Source organism: Aquarana catesbeiana, linkage group LG07 (assembly GCF_042186555.1).
Source record: "Aquarana catesbeiana isolate 2022-GZ linkage group LG07, ASM4218655v1, whole genome shotgun sequence".
NCBI lineage: Eukaryota > Metazoa > Chordata > Amphibia > Anura > Ranidae > Aquarana > Aquarana catesbeiana.
The window spans coordinates 157,161,782-157,186,276 of NC_133330.1; the positions used below are offsets into that span (position 1 = coordinate 157,161,782).

Below are 24,495 nucleotides of genomic sequence, written 5' to 3' on the forward strand. Positions count from 1 at the left end.
ATGAAAAAAAAAAAAAAATAAAAACAGTGGGGATCCAATACCACCAAAAGAAAATGTTTTGTATGAAAAAATTGTCATTCAAAGTGCGACAGCGCTAAAAGCTGAAAATTGGCTTAGGCAGGAAGGGGGTAAAAGTGCGCAAATAGTTTAGGATCATTTGGTCCGCAGCCACTTTGAGAATAAAATGAGGGATTTCCAAAGTAGAAAAAGGAACATAAAAAGTGGGTCCTACGATTACTGCCCACCCTAGAAGGTCCAGTTTTGAGGCTAGCAAATGGTTCTAGGTATAAGATGAGGCACTATGTGGATTGCCAGAGAGAAGGGGTAATTTATATCTGTGTTCTATGTTCTGCAAATGTGAGGCCTTCCATGTTGGAAAAACCATGCACAATTTTTGGCGTAGAATATACGATCACATTTCCTATATTAGAAAAAAAAAAAAAAAAAAGAAGAATCTTCTGTATACACCAATTGGAAGACATGTGGTATCGAAACAAACATGCCACATACAAACATGAATATACTTTAATCTAAACTAGGGCTGCAAACTAATGATTATTTTCATAATCAATTAGTTGGCCGATTATTTTTTCGATTAATCGGTTAAAAACCTTTAAAAAAGTGTGGCGTATAATTTAGTTACTGTGTAAAGTCTTAAAAAAAAGGAAATTTATTCTTAAATATCTCTATACAATAGTAAATATAAATAACCAACTATATATTTAGGGAGCAAAATATCTAATCCATTCTGAGAACAGACAGAAGAGATATACAGTATACCTCCTCTAATAGTATATACTATTAGAAGAGATATACTGTATAAACTATTAGGAGAGATATACTGTATATACTATTAAAAGGGTGAATCTGGTGAACATCAGATTTAGAGATCAATTTTTTTTTATGTAAAAACAAACGTTTTCCTTAAAAAAAAAAAAAAGTCGCCATTTTCAGAACGTTCGTTCGATTTTCTAACCGTTAGTGGGGTCAAATCGACGTTCATTTTCAACCACAGTGATGGCATATTTGGAAATAGAAAACTTCTTGGTCAAAGGAATTTTCAGACAGTGTATGTGGTTTTCGTTCAGAAATTTCATTCGTTTTAAAAACAGAACGTTAAAAACAAGTGAAAATTTCAAAACATTCTTTCATTCAGCGACTGTACAAAGATTTTTCATCTGAATATTCTCGTCTGAAAATTGATCTGTGTGGCCAGCATAATGCTCTAATTCTGCTGTGCTTTTGGCTCTGCGTTTTGATTTTTGCACACGCGATTTGCGTTTTTGGCCAATTTGTTGTTGGGCAGATAAAAAAAAAACAAAAAAAACAAATTGCTGCAAAAACTCATTACTGTACATGCTTTTTTGCAGCTTCTCCATTAAAGTATATTGAACCAAAAAAAAGCAGTTTTGCATTTAAAAAAAAAAAAAAAAGTCCCTGACCCTTTCCAAATACGCAGCGGCAAAAAAAAAAAAAAAAAAAAAGGTACATTATTTTTTTGTAAAAAGGTGAGCTTATCCTCTAAATAAGATTTGTCAATAGTACCAAATACCATTAACAAATGATATTTACTATAGACCTTAAAGCGGTTGCAAGCCTGAAAAAAAACAAAAAAAAACAATCACAAACCCTGTAAGACAGGGGTGTGCAAACTTTTTTCAAAGAGGGCCAGATTTGATGAAGTGAACATGCGTGAGGGCTGACCATTTTGCCTGACATTCTTTGAACCATTAAAATTAAATGCAAATTAACTAATACACTGCCCAACAATAATTCTCTTGCCTTTGTGGCTGTGTGTGGTGAAGAGTCTAAGGATGAGCTTGGGCGTGTTATTTGGATATACAGTATTTATCGGAGTATAACACACACTTTCACTTTAAGAGGGAAGTTGTAGGAAAATAATTACATTTTAAATAAAGAACTGTGAAGGGTCAGTGCCCATCAGTGCAGCCCCACCACTGACATGAACTGAATGCAGCCTCACCATTGCCGTAAGTGCAGCCTGATTGCTGCCCATCTGCAGCCTCAGAGGGGACAGGGAGGGGGGGCGGGACAAGTGTCAACAGAGAATCTCCTGTTTACTCAGTGGCCTCTTTAATACAAAGTCCCGCCTCCTACAATAGACAGAACAGTCATCCAATGCCAGCCCAGGAGACGGGACTTCTTATTATAGAGGCCGCCGAGCAAACAGGAGATTCTCCTGTATGTAATCCGACGGCACTCATCCCTCCCAGAACGATAAATACGGATAGAGATAGATAGAGATAGATAGAGATATATATATATATATCTCTATCTATATATAGACACACACACACACAAATTACCAGTGGGCCGCGGGATGGACTTTGGACATGCCTGCTGTAAAACAAAGGCATAATGAGCCAGTATTACCTTAGATTGAAGCTGTTGCAGTGGCCCCGCACACCGATGTGACCGGCGACATGTCTCCCGGAGTTACTTCCAGGTTTGTGTGCTCCAGTGCTGCGATTGGCCTGAGCCGTGATGACGTCACTCCCGCACACGCGCGTGGGATCTGCCAGTCACGGCACGGCTGCTGAAGAAACAACACGAGCGGGCAGTTTCTTCAGTGCGCATGCGCTGATGACACTGGCGCGAGGGTATATGGTAAATATCTCCTAAATCATGCAGGTTTAGGAGATCTTTACAGTACCTACAGGTAAGCCTTAGTATAAGCTTTCCTGTAGGTACAAGTGGTGGTTGTAAACCAAGCTACACTTTAACCACTTCAATAGCAAGCACTTACACCCCTTTCCTGCCCAAGCCAATTTTCAGCTGTCGCACTTTGAACGACAATTGCGCGGTGATGTTAAACTGTACCCAAACACATTTTTTATCATTTTGTTGCCACAAATAGAGCTTTCTTTTGGCGCCATTTGATCACTGCTGGGGTTATTTTTTAGGCAACAAATAAAAAAAAAAAAAAAATATTTTGAAAAAAATAAAATATAAAAAAATAAAAGGTTTTCTTTGTTTCTGTTATAAAATTTTGTAAAAAAGTAAGTCTTCTCCCTCACAGACGGGCACTGATGGGTACTTATGGGTGGGACGGATGGGCATCACTGTTAAGGAGACATCTGGCAGGCATTAGTAATGCCGTCATCTGACATCAGCCGAGGAGATCACGTGACCTCCCGCAGAAGCGATGTCTCGGAGCTGTAAAGTGGCCGCGAGTCACGTGACTGGCCTGAAGACCGCTCTAAAGAGGTAAATAGAGTGGTCGTTTTTACAAAGGACTTAGATACTGTGGTATGCCAGCCTCTAATAGAGGGGCTGGCAATGACAATTTTAGGATTTTTATTTTTAATAGTAACGGCGGGGGGACGAGTCAGAGACAGACAAAGAAGACGCTGACATGTAGGAAGGAGGGGGGTGAGAGAAGAGCAGAGAGGACAGCTACGTCTGACGGAGGTACGCACTTTGACCACGGTGCTCAGGGCTGAGTAGCCCTGGTTATCGTGGTCAGTTTAGAGAGGGGCATGCAGGAAGTGGCAGATCTGGGTAGGTTTTTTTTTTTTTTTTTTTTTTTTTTACAGTTTAGAGGGGGCAGATTACACAGCACAAGCACTGTGCTGTGTAATCTGCTTTAAGGGACCAGAATCTGATTTTTTTTTTTTTTTCGGGTTAACAAACAACTTTAAAGATCCAACAAAATTATTCAAGGATATAATGTATCACCGTACAAAAACGTTATTCAATAACGAGAATAAAAAGTTTTTGTTCCTTGAATAATTTTGTTGAATCTTAAAGTTCTCACTAAGACTGTTATTTTTTTTTTTAAACAATGTACTAGAAAACTTTACTATACATGTTCTAGCTTTATTCGTTTTGCCACCTTAAAAGTCCCCTCTATCCCAATTCTATTTTTTCGTGCGTTATATACTATTTTAAGCCTTTAGGGGTTAATGGTTAAAAAAAAAAAAAAAAAAAAATGTAAGGGTGCTGATTTTAGGTCACTGACAAGTCCTTCTTGCATAATCATTTTTTTGGTGTTAAAAGGAGAAGGCCAAAGCTTTTTTGGCCCTACGTCTCCAATGGATCACATGTGTACAGTTCGTTCTGCACTCCTGTGTCCGGTTTTTAGCCAAGAGTGGGCTAAAGCCTGCTGTCAGCTGACGTCCCTCATATCCCAAATATTTTCATGTTGAGCACCTATTAAAGTGGTTGTAAATTCCCAAGGTTTATTTTACCTTCATTCATTCTGTGCAGCATTACCGCCTCCCCCCCCCCCACCCCCCAAGGGACTCTCAGCTCATTGGTTGAGACAGCCAGTAAGCCAATTAGGAGAGAGAGGGGGCAGGGCCGAGCCACGGCTGTGTGTGAATGGAGACGCAGAGCCGCAGCTAGTCAACAAGCCTGTTTGGGTGCCCCCATTGTAAGCTGCTTGCTCTGGGACACTAGGGAGGAGCCAAGAGCGCTGGCGGGGAACTCAAGAAAAGGAGGATCTGGGTTGCTTTGTGCAAAACCACTGCACAGAGCAGGTATGTATAACAGGTTTTTTTTTTTCCTCTCTTTATTAAAGGGTTTGTAAACCCTCATGTTTTTTCACCTTAATGCATCCTATGCATTAAAAGTGAAAAACACCTGGCAGTGACCGCCCCCCCAGGTACCCCCCCCCCCGCCCCCCCCCCCCCCCCCCCCCAACGGCGTGCAGGCGTACTGAGCGTGCCGTTTCTAACAGTGATAGTGCCGTTAGTGGCGGCTTCTGCGTGCATGTGCGGAAGTGACATCATCGCAGCTCCGGCCAATCACAGCGCCGGAGCCGCGATATTCGGAAGGAAGATGGACGCTACGTGGAAGAGGAGACAGAGGTGACATCGCAGGCTCCTGTGTCAGGTAAGTGACACATAATGGGCTACTATGCGATGCATAGTAGCCCATTATGCTTTACATTTGCAGGGAAACAAAGAGGAAGTAAAACCCATCAGGGTTTACTTCCTCTTTAAAGCCCACTGTGGGCTACGGCCCTAGAATTTTGGCTCCCACGCCGACATTCGCAATGATACCTCACATGTATGGTGCAATTATTGATTACATACATGTGCTTGCCCTACGTTGAGCTTTTTATATGGGGTGTGTGCAGAAATTAGAGGGGTGCTTTAAATTAATCATATTTATTTCATTCCATTTTTAAACACTTTATTACTTTGCCACCACAATAGGGCTAACAAGACCCTTATGCAATAGTGTAAGCAGGTCCTCTTTATGGAGACACTGAATGTCTGCCCTGCCCTCCAACGCAGCACAGATTATGCTGGAATAGCTTACATTAACCAAGAAAAAAAAAAAAAGGAAGAGCGGATACCTGGAGGTGACGTACTACATGGAGTTCCTGTTGCCTACTCCATGGAAGCAGTTTCCCATGGTATAGGCTCCTCGGTGGAACAGGAAACACTGCAAGAGCCACTGGCACCACTGGTGGGGGGCACCCTTTTGAGAGCCCAATAACTTATCAGAAAGCCCTTCTCCACCTTGTAAAAAAGGAGTATAGCCAAAGTTATTTTGGCTGTACGTTTATGTATCACAGGAGTGCAGTTCATTGTGCACTCCTGTGGTCCGTTTTAAGCTGGCAGAGGCCTGACGTCACAGAGCCAGTCCAAGCTCTGAAAAGATCCCAATCATATGATCAGGATCTGCCCAGAAGCCTGGCTCATACTCTCAGCGATCCACTAAGAGCCTGGGCCAGCCTCTCCCGCCCCCTCCACAGCCCTGTACTCCAGTGAGGGCTGGAGGGGCAGAGCAGAGAGCCGTGACTGACAGTCCCTGGCTCTTTGCTCACAGAATGCTGAGAGCTGTGCTGAATCTACCTAGGTGAGCATACTTTTTTTTTTTTTTAAATCCCATACTTCTCTTTTTAAGCCAGTATCGGGTTCACAGCTGCTGGATTTAACCACTTGTCCGCCATATTTATAAACATACCTTCACCAGTGGTTAAATTCCCAGGCCAACTATTCAAACACATGTTCAAAAGCACATTGAAAATGTAATAAAGATGTATATCAGATTGCAAAAAAAAAAAAAAAAAAAATCACCTATAGAAAATATAGTAGTCTCAGTTTTGTATGCCATACAATAATTATGCAACCCTTTTCAACAATCTGTAAAATAATGGTGCAGCCATTTGCATCAAACTTAAAGTGACACTGTAGCCACAATAAAAAAAATGACATATGAAACAGCCTGTCACTAGAATTACCAGAGCATTCTTAGTTTTTCTGAGTCTGCCCTGTAACAGTATTACCTGGTGATCCGGCCAGCAGGTCTGTTATTTTTCAGCTTCCTTTACCAGAGCAAGTCCAGTAAAAGTGGCAGTTAGTTACTCCTGCAGTAGCCAGCGAGCAGTGAAGTAGAGATATTCCAAGACAAGCACAGATTTTTTTTTTGTTATTTTAATACAGGAGTCTGATGACAGGGTCACTTTAAGAAGGAACGAGAACAGACAGATGATAAAATGTCCCTTAATGGCTGTGCACACTAGTGAGTGAAAAAGGTGTGCTGTATCAGTATTGCAGTACAGATGTCTGGAAGGGGTCAGATATGCTTCCCTGCTACATTCACATATAATGACAAAAATCTACAGCAGAGAAAAGGGAAAGTTACAATAACCCACAATAGAAAAGGGCTAAGTCCAGTTCTAGGAGAAGCTGGTCAGGGCCATGAATCGTGTGTTACAAGCAGCTGGTCAGGGCTGATCACACAGATCCAGGCTCTGCTCTCAGTACTGAGCTTTCACTGAAAACAGAGGCAGAATCCCCAGTGAAAAGGATTATGCACTACAAATACCACTGTTATAAAGACATTTTAGACATGTCTGGCTCTGAATAACTGAAAAAGAGCACACATCATGGAAGATTTGGTTAGGGAATCCATTAGATCCCTTACCAAAATGCCACTGCAAAGCCAAATGACAGTGTCATGCTCCCTCCATTGATTGCCTTTCATTTTGAGAAAAACTAACTCGGAAGATTAACCAAAACAAAGCATTCTCCTTGATGGCCTAGTAATACAGAGACAAAATGACTACAAAGAAACCACACTTCTGAAATCTCGGAGATACAGGATCAAACATTGATGCTTTCATTCAGTTGTACTGATAATGCCCAATCCTTTATGAATATGGGTGATCAATAATAAAAAAAAAATCTTTATAGTATGAACAGAAATAAGCCTGACATAGCGCTTGTCATATGTGGAGACTTTAGAAGATGTGCAAACAGACAGATCCACTGAACATCAGATATGAAGGCGTTGTGGGGACTTTATCAAAACTCAACTGTGCATAGGAACCAATCAGCTTCTATCTCTCATTTTCATAGAATAACTGAAAAAGCAGAAACTAGAAGCTGATTGGTTGCCATTCACATCTGCTGCAGATTTAATATATTACTCGTTGTAAATGTCATGTCATAGACTATGTACTAGATGTATATATAGAGCAATCATGTGCAAGGCCTGTAATCACCCCCCCCCCATACACAAAAAGATGTTCATCAATAGGTCAATATTACCTGGCCCATCACTGGAAGACAGAGCAGGAGAAGACATCTTGGGCTTCTTGGCCGAAGGAGGCCCAGAATCGAGCAGATTTTCGGCCATGACGTTTTCTTACGATCAGCACTCCAGATCCCTAGAAACAGCCTTCCATTGAGCACCATGTATTCCCGGACAGAGCAGATTCTATGTGCAGTTCATCGATGAGAGGCCTCATTAAGAAAAGGACGGGCTCGGCTTTTGTCAGCACGATCCTGAGGCCAGGCGATGTCCCCCCTTCACGTAGATTAATAGCTGTGAGGAAGATGGCAGAGCTCTCTGTACATCACCATTCCGCGGATGGCTCCCTGGGGTCTATGATGGTGACAGAGCTGAGCTCGGCGCACAGTAGCGGCTCATCCTCCGGCTCCAGTCCCCGCTCACTGATTGCATCGTCCAATCGCCAGGGGAAGTTGTCTGCCTGCAATCTGGGGGCCTTACATGGCTTCAATGTAGGAGGATGGCCAGAAGAGGGAGAAGGATCGCTCCCAGGGACGATGGCAGTCCCAGGACTTACCGCAGGAGAATGGCGCTCTGCAATCTCCCCTGGCCTCTCTTCTCTCACAATTCGGCTCCGAGGTGGATTAAAAGAACACACACGTACTGTTCTGTTAATCTTTCGTGAGTGGAAAGGCACCGCAGTACGTATACATTTCAAGCCCGGAAACCATCCCTCACACACAAACAAAATGGCGGCTGTTGTTTCTTCCTGCAACTGTGTGTAGCTTGGGCACTAGGGGGCCGGAAACGACGTCACAGCAGAGCAAGGGAAGGGACCTCCCCCCCCCTCACCGTGGGCCGGGCATCCAGAGTTAGCCGGGCTTGTGCCTTTGGTGCTAATTGGTCATTCCCAACAATAGAAGCGGGCGGTTTGGGGGATTTAGAAAAAGCACGTGACTTGAAGCCGGAATCCTTATTAGGGGGCTCTGAGGCTTTCTCATAGGATTGATGCTTCTCTTTTTAGGGCCCATTAACACCACAATGCCATGTTCTGTAATGCATATGATATCCCTTGTGTGCTAGGCTGCAAACAACGTAAAATGGGGTGTATTTGTGTGCCTGAGAAGCCCAGGTGCTGCAAACAGCCACCTATAGACATGACTGGCTGTATGGGCTTTATACCAGGATTTGTGGAAAGCCACGTTTAGTGTACAGACTTATTCTTCAGAGTGGAAAGTCTTTGTTCTGGAAGTACGTATGTACGCAAGTACCAATGTACAACATTCATGTGTATAGGTGCCTGGAATCCCAGGCATGAAAATATACCCGATGTTATGGCCTAACTTTCGAGACCTAATGCCCCATTCACACCTGAGTGCTTTTGTAGCTTGAAGCCTGAAACTACAAAACGCTTGAGAAGAAAAAAATCCATTATTCTCTTTAGAGATTGTTTACAATTCTACTCCAAGTTGCCTGAAACCCAACGCCTAAAGCTCAAACAAGTTCTGGACCCTTTTTTGTCGCTCAAATCGTGCAGATTTGGGTGTTTTTGGAGCATATTCACTCAGGAAGCAGATGAAAAAATCTAAAAACATAGCAACAAATGTTGACACAGATGATCATTTTTCCTATTGGCTAATTAAAAAAAACACCAAAGCTCAAAAACGCTGCATGAAAACGCACAGATATGCACGACAAAACATCTAAAAAATGCTCTAAACTGCTACGCTCAGGTGTGAATGGGGCATAAGAGTCATTTCACACAGGCATCATCCATTCAGTCACGTTTTTTCCTTAAAAAAAGTGGATTCGGTTTAGACTCGGTTCACACTGGGGCAACTTGTCAGGCGACTTAGACGTCTGACAAGTCGCGCTCCATTCTGTACAATGGAATTGTTCTAATAGGAACGACTCAGAAAAAGGTTCCTGTACTACTTTGGGGGCGACTTGCATTGGCCTCTATACAGAAGTCGTTTTGCAAGTCGCCGATGAAGTCGTGTGCAGGTCGCCTGAGGCAGTCGCGCTGCAAGTCGTGCTGCCTCAGTGTGAACCGACTCTCACACATCTGTTTTCAGTTCAGTTTAAAGCGAAAATACACGTAGGTCATAAACAAAAGACCACTCGTTTCCTCGTTTCTTGATATATTTTTTTTCTATTTGTTTTGTATGCTTTGAAGTGTATAAATGTGTACTTCTGTGCTAACGCAATTGCGACAAGGTACATCATTTCCGCATCTGAAACGCCCCCCCCCCCCCCCCCGCTGCCTTCTGGGACATGTGTGTGTGTCCCAAAAGATGACGGGGCCATTCAGAAAGCCCTGCGCAACAGGAAACCAGCAGTGAAGCCTGAAGGCTTCACTACCGGTTTCCCTTACTTGCAATGGCAGTGCCTGCACCCAAGCCGATAGACGAAACGGCTTCAGGGGGGCCAAAATCGCGGGATCCCTAGACAGGTAAGTGTCCTTTATATTAAAAGTCAGCAGCTACAGTATCTCACAAAAGTGAGTAGACCCCTCACATTTTTGTAAATATTTTATTCTATCTTTTCACGTGATAACACTGAAGAAATGACACTTTGCTACAATGTAAAGTAGTGAGTGTACAGCTTGTATAACCGTGTAAACTTGCTGTCCCCTCAAAATAACTTAACACACAGCCATTAATGTCTAAACCGCTTGCAACAAAAGTAAGTACACCCCTAAGTGAAAATGTGCAAATTGGGCCCAAAGTGTCAATATTTTGTGTGGTCACCATTATTTTCCAGCACTGCCTTAACCCTCTTGGGCATGGAGTTCACCAGAGCTTCACAGGTTGCCACTGGAGTCCTCTTCCACTCCTCCATGATGACATCATGGAGCTGGTGGATGTTAGAAACCTTGCGCTCCTCCACCTTCCATTTAAGGATGCCCTACAGATGCTCAATAGGGTTTAGGTCTGGAGACATGCTTGGCCAGTCCATCACCTTTACCCTCAGCTTATTTAGCAAGGCAGTGGTTGTCTTGGGGGTGTGTTTGGGGTCATAATCTCATTGGAATACTGCCCTGCGGCCCGGTCTCCAAAGGGAGGGGATCATGCTCTGCGTCAGTATGTCACAGTTAGGGTTGTCCCGATACCACTTCTTTAAGACCGAGTACAAGTACCGATACTTTTTTTTTAATGTCATGTGACAGTTTTCAAAGCACAATACAGATTAGGTGGCACTGATATGCAGCACTGATAGGTGGCACTGATTAAGCAGCACTGATGAGCTCTGATAGGATTAGGTGGCCCCGATGGGTACTGATATGCAGCACTGATTTTTGGCACTGATAGTTGGCTGGCACTGATAGATGGCATTGATAGGCAGCACTTATGGGCATTGGGCACTGATAGGTGGCATTTATGGGCACTGAAATGCCATGAGAGGAAAGGCTGGCTGCGACGCCCATCTTGGTATTTCTTGCACTCTGCCGCATAAAAGCAGCAGCGGCCATCCTGTTACACCCAGCCCAAACTATATGGGTTGGGTGTAACAAGATGTCCGCTGCTGGCTTACTGCGGCCAAGTGCAGGGTGTACCAAGATGGGCGTCGGGATGTGCAACTGCTGACATCGACACGGAGCTTCCGTTGTTCTGCTCGCTGACTTCCGATTGCGCCGGGTCGCCTAATCTCTCCCAGGTATCGGACTAGGCATCGGGAGTATTTGCGCAAGTAAAAGTACTTGCGCAAATGCTCGGTATCGGTCCCGATACGATAGTAGTATCGGTATCATGACAACGCTAGTCACAGTACATGTTGGCATTCATGGTTCTCTCGATGAACTGTTCTCCCAGTTCCGGCAGCACTCATGCAGCCCCAGACCATGACACTCCCACCACCATGCTTGACTGTAGGCAAGACACACTTGTCTTTGTACTCCTCACCTGGTTGCCGCCACACACGCTTGACACCATCTGAACCAAATACGCTTATCTTGGTCTCATCAGAACACAGGATATGGTTCCAGTAATCCATGTCCTTAGTCTGCTTGTCTTCAAACTGTTTGTGGGCTTTCTTGTGCATCACCTTTAGAAGGGGATTCCTTCTGGGATGACAGCAATGCAGACCATTTAGATGCAGTGTGCGGCATATGGTCTGAACACTGACAGGCTGACCCCCCACCCCTTCAACCTCTGCAGCAATGCTGGCAGCACTCATACATCTATTTCCCAAAGACAACCTCTGGATATGACGCTGAGCACGTGCACTCAACTTCTTTGTTCGACTATGGCGAGGCCTGTTCTAAGTGGAACCTGTCCTGTTAAACTGCTGTATGGTCTTGGCCACCATGCTGCAGCTCATTTCAGGGTCTTGGCAATCTTCTTATAGCCTAGGCCATCTTTATGTAGAGCAACAATTCTTTTTTTCAAGAAAAGAACAGAACAAAAGTCCGGATGGCCGCACTCCGATTAAATATAAATTCTTTATTGATATTAATCCATACAACAAGGATAAAAACCGCTAACGCATTTCACACAGTCAAGGCAGGCACTTACTCATGGCTAGGTTTTAAAAAACTGACAAAGACATATATATGCATATACAGACAACACCAAAAATTGGCTTGATTGAAAGTCGTATACACCCACTGCAGGTGATGTGATGCTCTCAAATAGTGTTAAAGTGAGCCAGATGAGCTTCTCCTCTGTATGGACATCAAAATGGCTCCTTGAGGCAAAAGAATAAAGCAATCACAGAAAAAAAAAAAAAAAATTGTAAGCCTAATTTTCAACGGTAATCAACACATTACATGATGAAAACCTAAACTAGTGGAAAGCATCCCACCTAAAAAGTCATTTTAAGAACAAAATGGCATTTAAAAACTTTCAATGAATGTGAACATATATGTATATATATATTCCTTGATGAAATATCTGGGGAGTTTCTAGACAGAGAACCCTGACGTGAGAGTCTTCAAAACATGTATGTACATAAAGAAGAGAAAAAATTGTAGAAATATTACTCTCACGCATACATAAATGAGGGAAAAGACCCTTAACAATTGTTCTAAAACTCCTGCAGATAAACGGAACTCTCAGAGCACAGCACAACAGAAAAGCTGTCTTTATCTTTTGGCTTGATGTTACCAAATGAATATGCAACCCAAAACTACAATCATTAACACTGTAATTATAATTGTAATAATCTTAATTTGATGTGGATAAACATTTTACTTCATATAGACATACAAAGCACATTTCAAGACATACATTTCATATGAAAACTAAGACCAGTAAGAGAATAAAGAGACTTTAATGAACATGGTTATTCAAAAAAGAATAGTTTCCCAGATCTTTAAACACCATCTGTCTGTCTATCTATCCTGAAATCATGTGGCTGATGTCCCCATTTGGATGTTACTTAAAACAAAGTAAACCAAAAGCCAGAGAGTCTAACCAATCCGATGACCAATCCAATGACAAACAATATATTGACAAGACGACTAATAGATGTTTTTTGAATGCCACTACATTCTCATGAATATCTGGGCCTAAAATGTCAGAATCTTAGGTAAACAAATAGTGCTACTCGTAAAAATTGGAAATATCCCATTCATGATTCATACCCCCCGGCTTTATGTTATTGAAAAAGAAAATCCAATATACCTCTCTCCTGCATAACATTCTAAACTTGTCTTCTCCTCTGGCTGACATGACTATCTTCTCAACTACCTGGATCCCTAAGCTAGAGATGTCCTACTGGTGTGCCATATTCCAATGCTTAGCTACATTGGTATTATCGTCTTTCTGTATGTCATACAGATGATCATAAAGGCGATTACGCAATCTGCATGTAGTACGCCCGAAATATTGTATATGACATAGTTTGCATGTAATAATATAGACCAGATACCTGGTGTTACAATTAACAAACGTGGTTATTTTAGACTGTTTATTAATGGCAGTGGCCTGGACTGTTTGTGGGCTTTCTTGTGCATCATCTTTAGAAGAGGCTTCCTTCTGGGATGAAAGCCATGCAGACCAATTAGATGCAGTGTGCGGCGTATGGTCCGAACACTGACAGGCTGACCACCCACCCCTTCAACCTCTGAAGCAATGCTGGCAGCGCTCATACATCTATTTCCCAAAGACAACCTCTGGATATGACGCTGAGCACCTGCACTCAACTTCTTTGGTCAATCATGGCGAGACCAGTTATAAGTGGAACCTGTCCTGTTAAACCGCTGTATGGTCTTGGCCACCATGCTGTAGCTCAGTTTCAGGGTCTTAGCAATCTTCTTATAGCCTAGGCCATCTTTATGTAGAGCAACAATTCTTTTTTTCAGATCCTCAGAGAGTTACATAGTTACATAGTAGGTGAGGTTGAAAAAAGACACAAGTCTATCAAGTCCAACCTATGTGTGATTATGTGTCAGTATTACATTGTATATCCCTGTATGTTGTGGTCATTCAGGTGCTTATCTAATAGTTTCTTGAAGCTATCGATGCTCCCCGCTGAGACCACCGCCTGTGGAAGGGAATTCCATATCCTTGCCGCTCTTGCAGTAAAGAACCCTCTACATAGTTTAAGGCTAAACCCCTTTTCTTCTAATTTTAATGAGTGGCCACTAGTCTTGTTAAACTCTCTTCTGCGAAAAAGTTTTATTTCTATTGTAGGGCCACCAGTACGGTATTTGTATATTGAAATCATATCCCCTCTCAAGCGTCTCCTCTCCAGAGAGAATACGTTCAGTGCTCGCAACCTTTCCTCATAACTAAGATCCTCCAGACCCTTTATTAGCTTTGTTGCCCTTCTTTGTACTCGTTCCTTGACAGCATACTCTAGAACTGGACAGCATACTCTAGGTACAGCCGGACCAGAGTCTTGTAGAGTGGGAGAATTATCGTTTTATCTCTGGAGTTGATCCCCTTTTTAATGCATGCCAATATTCTGTTTGCTTTGTTAGCAGAAGCTTGGCATTGCATGCCATTGCTGAGCCTATCATCTACTGGGACCCCCAGGTCCTTTTCCATCCTAGATTCCCCCAGAGGTTCTCCCCCCAGTGTATAGGTTGCATTCATATTTTTGCCACCCAAATGCATTATTTTACATTCAACCTCATTTGCCATGTAGTTGCCCACCCCATTAATTTGTTCAGATCTTTTTGCAAGGTTTCCACATCCTGCGGAGAAGTTATTGCCCTGCTTAGCTTAGTATCGTCTGCAAATACAGAGATTAAACTGTTTATACCATCCTCCAGGTCATTTATGAACAAATTAAATAGGATTGGTCCCAGCACAGAACCCTGGGGAACCCCACTACCCACCCCTGACCATTCCGAGTACACCCCATTTATCACCACCCTCTGAACTCGCCCTTGTAGCCAGTTTTCAATCCATGTACTCACCCTATGGTCCATGCCAAGGGACCTTATTTTGTACAGTAAACGTTTATGGGGAACTGTGTCAAATGCTTTTGCAAAATCCAGATACACCATGTCTGCGGGCCTTCCTTTATCTAGATGGCAACTCACCTCCTCATAGAAGGTTAGTAGATTGGTTTGGCAAGAACGATTCTTCATGAATCCATGCTGATTACTGCTAATGATACCGTTCTCATTACTAAAATCTTGTATATAGTCCCTTATCATCCCCTCCAAGAGTTTGCATACTATTGATGTTAGGCTAACTGGTCTGTAATTCCCAGGTATGTATTTTGGGCCCTTTTTAAATATTGGTGCTACATTGGCTTTTTTCCAATCAGCTGGTACCATTCCAGTCAGTAGACTGTAAAAATTAGGAACAACGGTCTGGCAATCACTTGACTGAGTTCCCTAAGTACCCTCGGATGCAAGCCATCTGGTCCCGGTGATTTATTAATGTTAAGTTTCTCAAGTCTAATTTTAATTCTGTCCTGTTCTTTGCCATGAGGTGCCATGTTGAACTTCCAGTGACCTGCATGAGAGTAATAACACCAAATTTAACACACCTGCTCCCCATTCACACCTGAGACCTTGTAACACTAATGAGTCACATGAAACCGGGGAGGGAAAATGGCTAACTGGGCCCAATTTGGACATTTTCACTTTGGGGTATACTCACTTTTGTTGCCAGCGGTTTAGGCATTAATGGCTTTGTATTGAGTTGTTTTGAGGGAACAGCAAATTTACACTGTTATACACTCTGTACACTCACTACTTTACATTCAAGTGTTGTTACATGAAAAGATATAATAAAATATTTACAAAAATGTGAGAGGTGTACTCACTTTTGCGAGATACTGTACATTATTTGTAGCTAATTTCTTTTTTTGTAGAGGCTGGAACTCCGTTTTAAATCAGTTTGCACTTCAGCTCAGTTCAGTCTATATCTCTTTTTGCATCATATTTTTTTTTTTTTTTTTTGTCATTGTTGCAGAAACCAATCATAGGTGACAAAAGAATAAACAAAAATGTTTCATGCCTAGGCCAACTTATAATGGGAGGAGATTTTAACGTCAGTCCTGACCCACAGATAGACACTTCTTCTAGTCGCTCGGCCCACTCCTTTGCCTTTCTGAAACACTTCAGGAAATCACTACAAGCACACCATCTAGTAGACTGCTGGAGACTATTACACCCAGTAGATAGAGACTATAGCTACTTCTCAGCTACACACAATGTCTACACTCGTATAGACCTACTACTAATGGATCAATACTCCCTGGACTCCCTGTCCGGTGCTTCAATTGGCTCCATCACACTGTCGGACCACGCTCCGGTCTTCATCTCCCTGCGGCCCTTGTCCGCGGAAGCTCGGACGTGGAGCTGGCGCCTAAATGAATGCATTTTGGATGATGCGGTAGCACACAAACAGGTGCTAGATGCCATCTCTCTATACTTTGCTGAGAATAAAACAGGCGAGGTGGGCATGGGCTCGGTATGGGAAGGACATAAAACGGTTATCTGAGGGGAGCTAATATCTCAGGGATCGAGATTAAAGAGGGCTAGAGAAGGGGAATTGCAGGACCTATTAAAGAAGATTCAAAAAACAGAACTGATACACAAACGACATATAACCCCTACGGTAACTTCAGAATTGCAGGCCCTCAGGCAAGATTTATCCAGATTGCTGGATGCTAGGATCAGGACACGAATGAGGCATGTAGCACACAAATTCTATGTATTTGGTAATAAGTGTGGGCGACTATTGGCGAGAGCTCTCAGGCCCCAACGGGTCTCAGGCCATGTACACAAACTGACTTCAACAACAGGCGCACCGGTTGTGCACGCCTCAAGAATAGCCCACGCCTTTAAAGAATACTATGCTCAGCTATATCACCTCCCGAACACAGTATCTGGTCTAACGGATACCCAACGGATTGACCGCATTGCACAATACCTCACAGAAGCCCAATGCCCGCAGCTGGCGGCTTCCATTAGTAAACAGCTGGATATACCTATCTCCCTTTTGGAAATTAAGACTGTGATTAAAGACCTCCCCAATGGGAAAAGCCCGGGTCCTGATGGCTATACTAACGCATACTATAAGAAGTACTCAGAAGTACTCTCGGAGGGGCGTGGCCAACGACCGGGATGTGAAGACGTGCAGAGCCTGAGCTCCGTCCGTCTCACTCAGATCCTTCAGCCATCCTGCCAGCCCGGCCGCCATCCACAACCATCCTTCAGCTCATTAACCTCCCAGGACTCCAGAGCACCTCTGATCATGGTGAAATACGGTCCGGCCATGGAGGAAACCTCGAGACTCGGTCCGCCATCACAGCCATGCCCGCCGCAGCAAAATGGCGCCGGCCGGCTCCACGCTCAGAAGCAAGGTCAGCCATCCACCTCTTTGATAATCCAGCAGCATCGAGGGAAGGGTGAGTCACAATATATCCCTGGCAGCAGCCCTGAAGACCCCCTGCTATCCCCCTCCCCAGAGGACAGAGACTCAGTGTCTGATCCTAATGCTGATACGGCTGCAGGCCCTGCAGAACCCTCTCTCTCACAAATCATGGAGGCCATACAACACAGCCATGCTTCCCTTACCACACAGATGGACTCAATTAAAACTGATCTATCATTCCTGAAACATGATGTACAAAACCTGAGACATAGAGTGCACAATGCGGAACAGCGCATAGGAGATTTAGAGGATGACACGCGCCCTTTGCAGGGATCTGTAAGGGAGTTGCGCCAGGCCCAAGATTATATGGCTGATAAGCTTACAGATATGGAAGACCGTCTAAGACGCAACAACCTCCGCTTCCTAGGCTTTCCAGAAGGGGCAGAGGGCAAGGCCCCAGAAAAGTTTATGGAGCAATGGCTGATGTCAGTATTTGGCGCCAATGTATTTTCCACCATGTTTGCCATCGAGAGGGCCCATAGGGTTCCATTGCGCCCCTTACCCCCTGGGGCCCCCCCACGCGCTATGCTCATTAAGATGCTGCATTTCAGGGATAGAGAAGCCATCATCAGAGCGGCCAGGGAGAAGGGGAATATACTCTTCAACGGTAACGGCATCACCATCTTCCCTGACTTCTCGGTAGCCACACAGAAACAGCGTGCCACTTTCCTAGCGGTCAAGAAGCGTTTACGTGATCTACAACTACCATACAGCATGCTGTATCCTGCACGCCTTCGGGTCATTCATCAGGGCAAAGCCCATTTCTTCACTGATCCGAAAGAAGCGGCTCACTGGGCAGACGCACTGGGACCTTTTGAACAAAAGAACCTGCCGCGGAGATCACCCCCCCGATGACCAATACATCCCCCTATTGTTCAATGACAGCAGAGCTCTTTGTTCATTGACATCCTTTGAGCTACTAATCTTTAATACTCACAATGAAGATTACAAATAAACCCCAGGACAATGACATTCCCATACTAACACTTATCCACCTGAAGGAAGACAACTGTTCAAGACAACTGTTCAATGCTGTACGTCCCATGATGGAACTATTAGTATCCTTCTACAGGCTGACCAATCTGGTTACAGTTAGGCGGGCCGGAACTGAAACATTTCTATCATCATCCAAAGGAATATTTTGTTAAGGCCGGGCTGACGAATATTCTGCCCGGGAAGTTTGCACGGGTGGTAGCTCGTGTTCACAATCTCCCCCTGATTAGTGATATCCCGGGAGGGTGACCACGAGACTGTTCTAAACACCCCCTGCTACGCAGTTTCAATTTAGGGTACAAAGCTCTCATGAGTTGGGATATGGGAGCCGGGAGGGTTAGGGTGGGATGGGAGGGTTGGAAAACCTTTTGGGTGTTGGCATCGTTTATGCCATGGTTACATGCTTATTACTACTCTATGATACATGTTTGCAGGTTTGTGGATCAGACAAATTATCAAGGTGCTCAGGTATACGTACTGAATAATATGCAAATTTTTCAAACAAGCTTTCGGAATTGCGCCCCCGCCTCTCGGGGAGCCTGGAGTCCCACACGATGGGTGGCTCTAGAGTGCCTCGGGAGGTGGTCGCGCAATCTTATGTATTACACTCAAAAATGAATACTCTACGTCTGATATCATGGAATGTTCGGGGGCTTAATTCTAAGATAAAGCGTTCAGTGATGTTTGATTACTTGGCACGCCACAGGCCGCATGTGATCCTTCTCCAGGAAACCCATCTCCAGGGCTCCAGAGTTATGGCCCTTAAAAGAGCTAAAATAGCTTATGCTCTACACTCCACCTATTCTTCCTTTGCCAGGGGGACGTCTATTCTCATTGCCAAATCAACACCAATCTCCATTAAACGCATTAAAATTGACCCAAATGGCTGTTTTGTCATCTTGGTAATGGAATTTCTAGGTAAACCATATACGATGATAAATATCTATATCCCGCCACCCTTTACGAGGAAATTTTTTGAAAAGGTGATGGGAACAATACTCGAAATTGCTGAAGGCCCACTAATCATAGCGGGGGATTATAATACAGTGCTAGATAACTCTATGGACAGATTCCGATGTTCTACAATGCCCCCAACGCCCTTAGGATCCTATCTAACTCAATTTGACCTGGTGGAGGCCTGGAGATGGAAGCATGCTGGTGTGAGGGAATATTCGTGTCAATCTGATTCCCATAATACCCTATCACGAATTGATCTATGTCTGGTTTCTTCTAATATACTTCATTTAATAACAGGAATTAAGTATCTACCTAGGGCATTGTCGGACCACTCACCTTTGATGGTGGACCTGGCCTTTGACGCACCCTCCTCGTACAGAGTGTGGAGACTAAGCCCGCTCTGGTTGGAGGATCAGGCCGTGGTGGACCAGAGTACAGCCGACATGAAAATTTACTGGGTAAATAACAAACATAGTGCAGACACCCTGATGGTCTGGGATGCCTTTAAGGCCACCACTCGTGGTTCCTTTGCAGCCGCGATTGGGCAGGCCCGCAGGGCATCACAATCCAGACTAGTGGACGCGGAGGGTGGGCTCAGGGACGCGGAGATTGCGTACTCTGATAACCCTACCTCTGCGACATACGCCACTTGGCGACACAGGGCTAGAGAGCTGGACTTGGTATTAGTGGAACGTACACAAAAAAAACTCCTATACCAGAGCCAACGTATATTCGAATTCGGAGATAAAAATAGTCGGTTATTAGCATACCTAGCCAGACCAGAATACCAATCATGCAATATTCCCAGAATTAAAAATTCAGCGGGCATAGTGGTGGAACAGAGCAAAGATATTATGGAAGCGTTTGTCGAGTTCTATTCCACCCTATACACAACTAGAGCTCACTATACAATAGTGGAACTAGACGATTACCTCTCGGAAATTTCACTCCCCAAATTAACAGAGCTTCAGACAGTCACACTTGACGCCCCATTGACGGTAGATGAAATAGGAGATGCAATACAATCCTTTGCTAGACACAAAACTCCAGGCCTTGATGGATTTCCTATTGAGTGGTACATGCACTTTAGGGACCTACTAATACCTCATTTGTTAAGGATGTATAATTTTGCCATTAAAACAGGTCGATTGCCACCCTCCATGTCAGAAGCACTGATAGTATTAATCCCCAAGCCACATAAAGACCACCTCTTATGCGAATCATAACGACCAATCTCACTTATTAACACTGACGTTAAAATTTTAGCTAAAGTACTTGCTAAACGATTGAATGCGGTGATTACAACCATTGTGGGGGCGGATCAAACAGGATTCATACCTGGAAGGTCAACCTCTATCAATCTACGTAGACTGTATACTAATCTGCAAGCAATCCACGATAAAACTGGTACCCGAGCTGTTCTGGCCTTAGATGCTCACAAGGCCTTTGATTCAGTTGAATGGCCATATCTTTTTGAAGTTCTAGCCAAATTTGGGTTTGGCCCTACTTTTATAAAGTGGGTGCGCCTCCTTTACTCCGAGCCTATTGCTAGACTGAGAGTAAATGCATCCGTATCAAAAGCTTTTCAGATAAAGAGAGGTACAAGACAAGGGTGTCCACTGTCACCACTCCTGTTCGCAATAGCAATAGAACCCCTGGCAGCATTGGTGAGATCCAGTGGGGAAGTTAAGGGACTGACGACTGGGGGCCTAGAAGAAAAAGTGTCCTTGTATGCGGACGATATGTTGATATATTTGGAGGACCCCCAGTCGTCACTCCCAGCCCTGCTGGAAATCATCCGGCGGTTTGGCCTTTTCTCAGGCTTTCAGGTCAACTGGGATAAATCCTTATTGTTCCAGATTGATCGAGAGACTCCAGTAAGACTACCTCACGATTGCCCAGTACAAATAGTCCATAGCTTTAGATATTTAGGGGTCCTGATTGAACAACCTATCTCTTCCTATGCCAAGACTAATCTAGATCCCCTCATTAGTAGATTAAAAAACACATTAAAAACCTGGAATAATCTTCCACTGACGCTCCTAGGAAGAATAAATATCTTTAAAATGATTTACCTCCCGAGATTCCTTTACGTTCTAGGCAACTCACCAATCTATATAACAAAAGCCAAATTTAAGGAAATAGACTCTATAATCACCCAATTTATATGGAGGGGCGGTGTGGTGAGGATTGCCAAACATACCCTACAATTGCCCACCCTAGAGGGGGGATTGGCGCTACCATGTCTCCAAACTTATTATATTGCCTCACAATTGGCACATGCCCATTGGTGGTTCTTCCCAGAGGCCAACAATGCGGCTACTGCCCTTGAGGCAGCCATCCTCACTTCATATGAATCCCTTCAAAATCTAATACACCGCATGTCACTAAGGGGGAGAGAGGGAGTAAAGGTTCTAGCCATGACGCTACAGATATTTAAAATATCTAAACTACTACCCCCTAGCTCTAGAGCTGTCTTGTCTCCTAACGCTCCATTATGGGGAAATCCAAATTTACCAGAATTTAACCAGAGAACTGACGGGGGATATTGGGCGAAGAAAGGGGTTAAAACTATAGCACACCTGTTTTTAGATAACACATTCCGATCCTTTGTGGAATTTCAGAGGGATTTTGGGCTCCCACACACGGCATATTTCCATTATTTACAGATCAGACATACTGCAGCGGCACAATTTGGGCTTCGCAATACGGAGATGCAACCCTCACAACTTGAGCTTCTACTGACCGACCCTTCTCATGACAAACTTATATCGTCCTATTATAAGACTTTGCTGCACTCCACTACTGCCAGACTTAATGCTACTCAACATAAGTGGAAATTGGACATACCTGAGCTGACGGAGGAGATTTGGGGGGAAATTTTACCCGTACAGGTCCCCTCTGTCATCTCTTCTAGAGATAAAGTAATCCAGACCAAGTTATTATACAGAGCTTACTTCACTCCACAAATATTATTTAAACTGAAGAGAGCACCCAACTCCTTATGCCCTCGATGCGGGGCGGCTGAGGGCACGTTCTTCCATTTAATATGGGAATGCGCGCCGATACGGCAATTTTGGTCAGAGGTTACGGCCTTTATCAGCACTATAGCCAATATACCAAATATCTGTAATCCTCTTAGATGTCTGTTGGGATATATTGATGATGAAGAGTTATCCAAACATGTTCAATCATTCATACGTATAGTGATGTTCTATGCTAAAAAAACAATAACTATGCATTGGAAATCTAGCGTGGTCCCGACCATGAAACTCTGGCTCACTATTGTCAACCAAGCTATACCATTATATAAGCTGACATATGAGGCAAGGGGATGCCCCAAAAAATTCACTAAAATCTGGAACTCATGGGTGAGTTCAGAGAGTACCATACCCCCTGCTTAATGAGAGAACACAATACTGGTTGTGATAATGTAATTCCCAGCACCTAACATTTGATACCGACAATGTAATGTATTGTGAAATGTGTTATATGTACTACTGCATGATGTCAGTTTGTGTGCTTGTCCACTGTATTGAACCTTGAATAATGCAACATTTGCTGTGATCTGTAAACCTGCATAACAATTATTGTTACTGTTTATAAAAACAATAAAAAAGTTACCTTTAAAAAAAAAGAAGTACTCTCGGAACCCATGTGTGCCTATTTTACGGCTTTGGCTTCCGGTACGGTGATGCCTAAGGAAGCTCTGATGGCGCATATCACAGTCCTTCCAAAAGAAGGGAAAGATCATACCATGCCAGGGAGCTATAGGCCGATATCCCTTTTAAACACCGATGTCAAAATTCTCGCAAAAATTCTGGCCAATAGACTCAAACCGATCCTTCCGTCACTTATACACCCTGATGAGACGGGATTCATAATGGGTAGGGAAGCCAGGGACAACTCCAATAGAGCACTCCAACTGATACACTGGGCAGAGTCATGGACCACAGCACATCCCCGTCTCTTGCTTTCTACCGATGCCGAGAAGGCATTCGATAGGGTTGATTGGACTTACATGCGGGCAGTGCTGACCAGGCTGACCAGGCTTAAGGGAAATATTCGGCCCATTCCCAATGGACGAATGGCGATATAGACAGCTTAAACACTTTCTTGATAGATTACCACAGGGGGTTCGTTCTCCCACGGTGGCATCGCCCTTTGAACGTTTATGCATGTCATCCTCTATCACCCCCATGCAATCTCAGTGTTATATGAGCTACTACAATCTTCACAGGAAGAGGAAAAATTGGGATTTATTAGGGAGTGGGAGAAAGACCTTAACCACACCTTTACAGAACCCCAACTAGATCATCTTTTCCGCCTTACCCACTCGAGCACAGTTGACACCAAAATGCAGGAGAACAGCTATAAGGTTTTAACCAGGTGGTACAGGGTTCCCTCTAAGCTCACTAAGATCTATCCGTCTCTCTCCGCCGCATGCTGGAGGGATTGCGGGCTTCGGGGTTCATTCCTCCACATTTGGTGGGAATGCCCCAAATTACGACCATTTTGGTTAGACATACATGCTCAAATTAAACTCATTTTGGATGTGGAGCTTCCAGACTCACCACTGGAATCCTTATTGCACTTCCCTACCATTCCTCTCGGCCAGTATCGAAAGTCAATCTTACCACATTTACTTAATGCAGCCCGAAGGCTGATCCCTATACATTGGAAAAAGCCTCAAATACCCACACGTACCGAATGGATAGGGTTGGTTGATAATATTATGGCTGCAGAGGAATGGATGGCGAAGTGTAAAGACAAATACGAAAAATTTTATTCAATATGGGCCACATGGATGCACTATACCAGTCAGGGGAAGATGCCAGTCACAGGATCTTCTCAGATACAGAGCCCCCATTGATCCTTGCGTCTTGAGGTTGATATTGACAGATATTGAAGTAACTATCAATAGGTGGCTGATGCACAGACGAGCACTAGCAGGCCCAGAGCGGTTCAATATGGTTGAATATGACAGGAGGTGTAACATTTCCTTTTCTTTTTTCCTTTGTTCTTATTTTTTTTTTTATATTCTTATTTTTATTAAAAGAATAATTACAGTACGTTATGGTTTGCATCAAGATTGATGACTTGGCGTTCGGCCTGGTCTTAGGTACTATGGGTTCCAGTTAAACCCATACAGTTGACTGATGGTTATAGTCTTGTTCAGGGATCCACCATCTGAGTGCAATAGGGGTGATCC

General features: G+C 43.8%; 1 protein-coding gene across 1 annotated transcript in view; it reads right to left on the reverse strand.

Moving 5' to 3' along the window:
* Positions 1–8,269, reverse strand: part of EP300 (E1A binding protein p300) — a 117,069-nt gene extending 108,800 nt beyond the window's left edge. Inside the window, exon 1 of the mRNA XM_073592762.1 lies at positions 7,530–8,269. Within this exon, the coding sequence (XP_073448863.1) occupies positions 7,530–7,617 (88 nt within the window). The 5' untranslated portion in view covers positions 7,618–8,269. The remainder of the gene's footprint in view (positions 1–7,529) is intronic.
* Between the last annotated feature and the right edge of the window lie 16,226 nt (positions 8,270–24,495).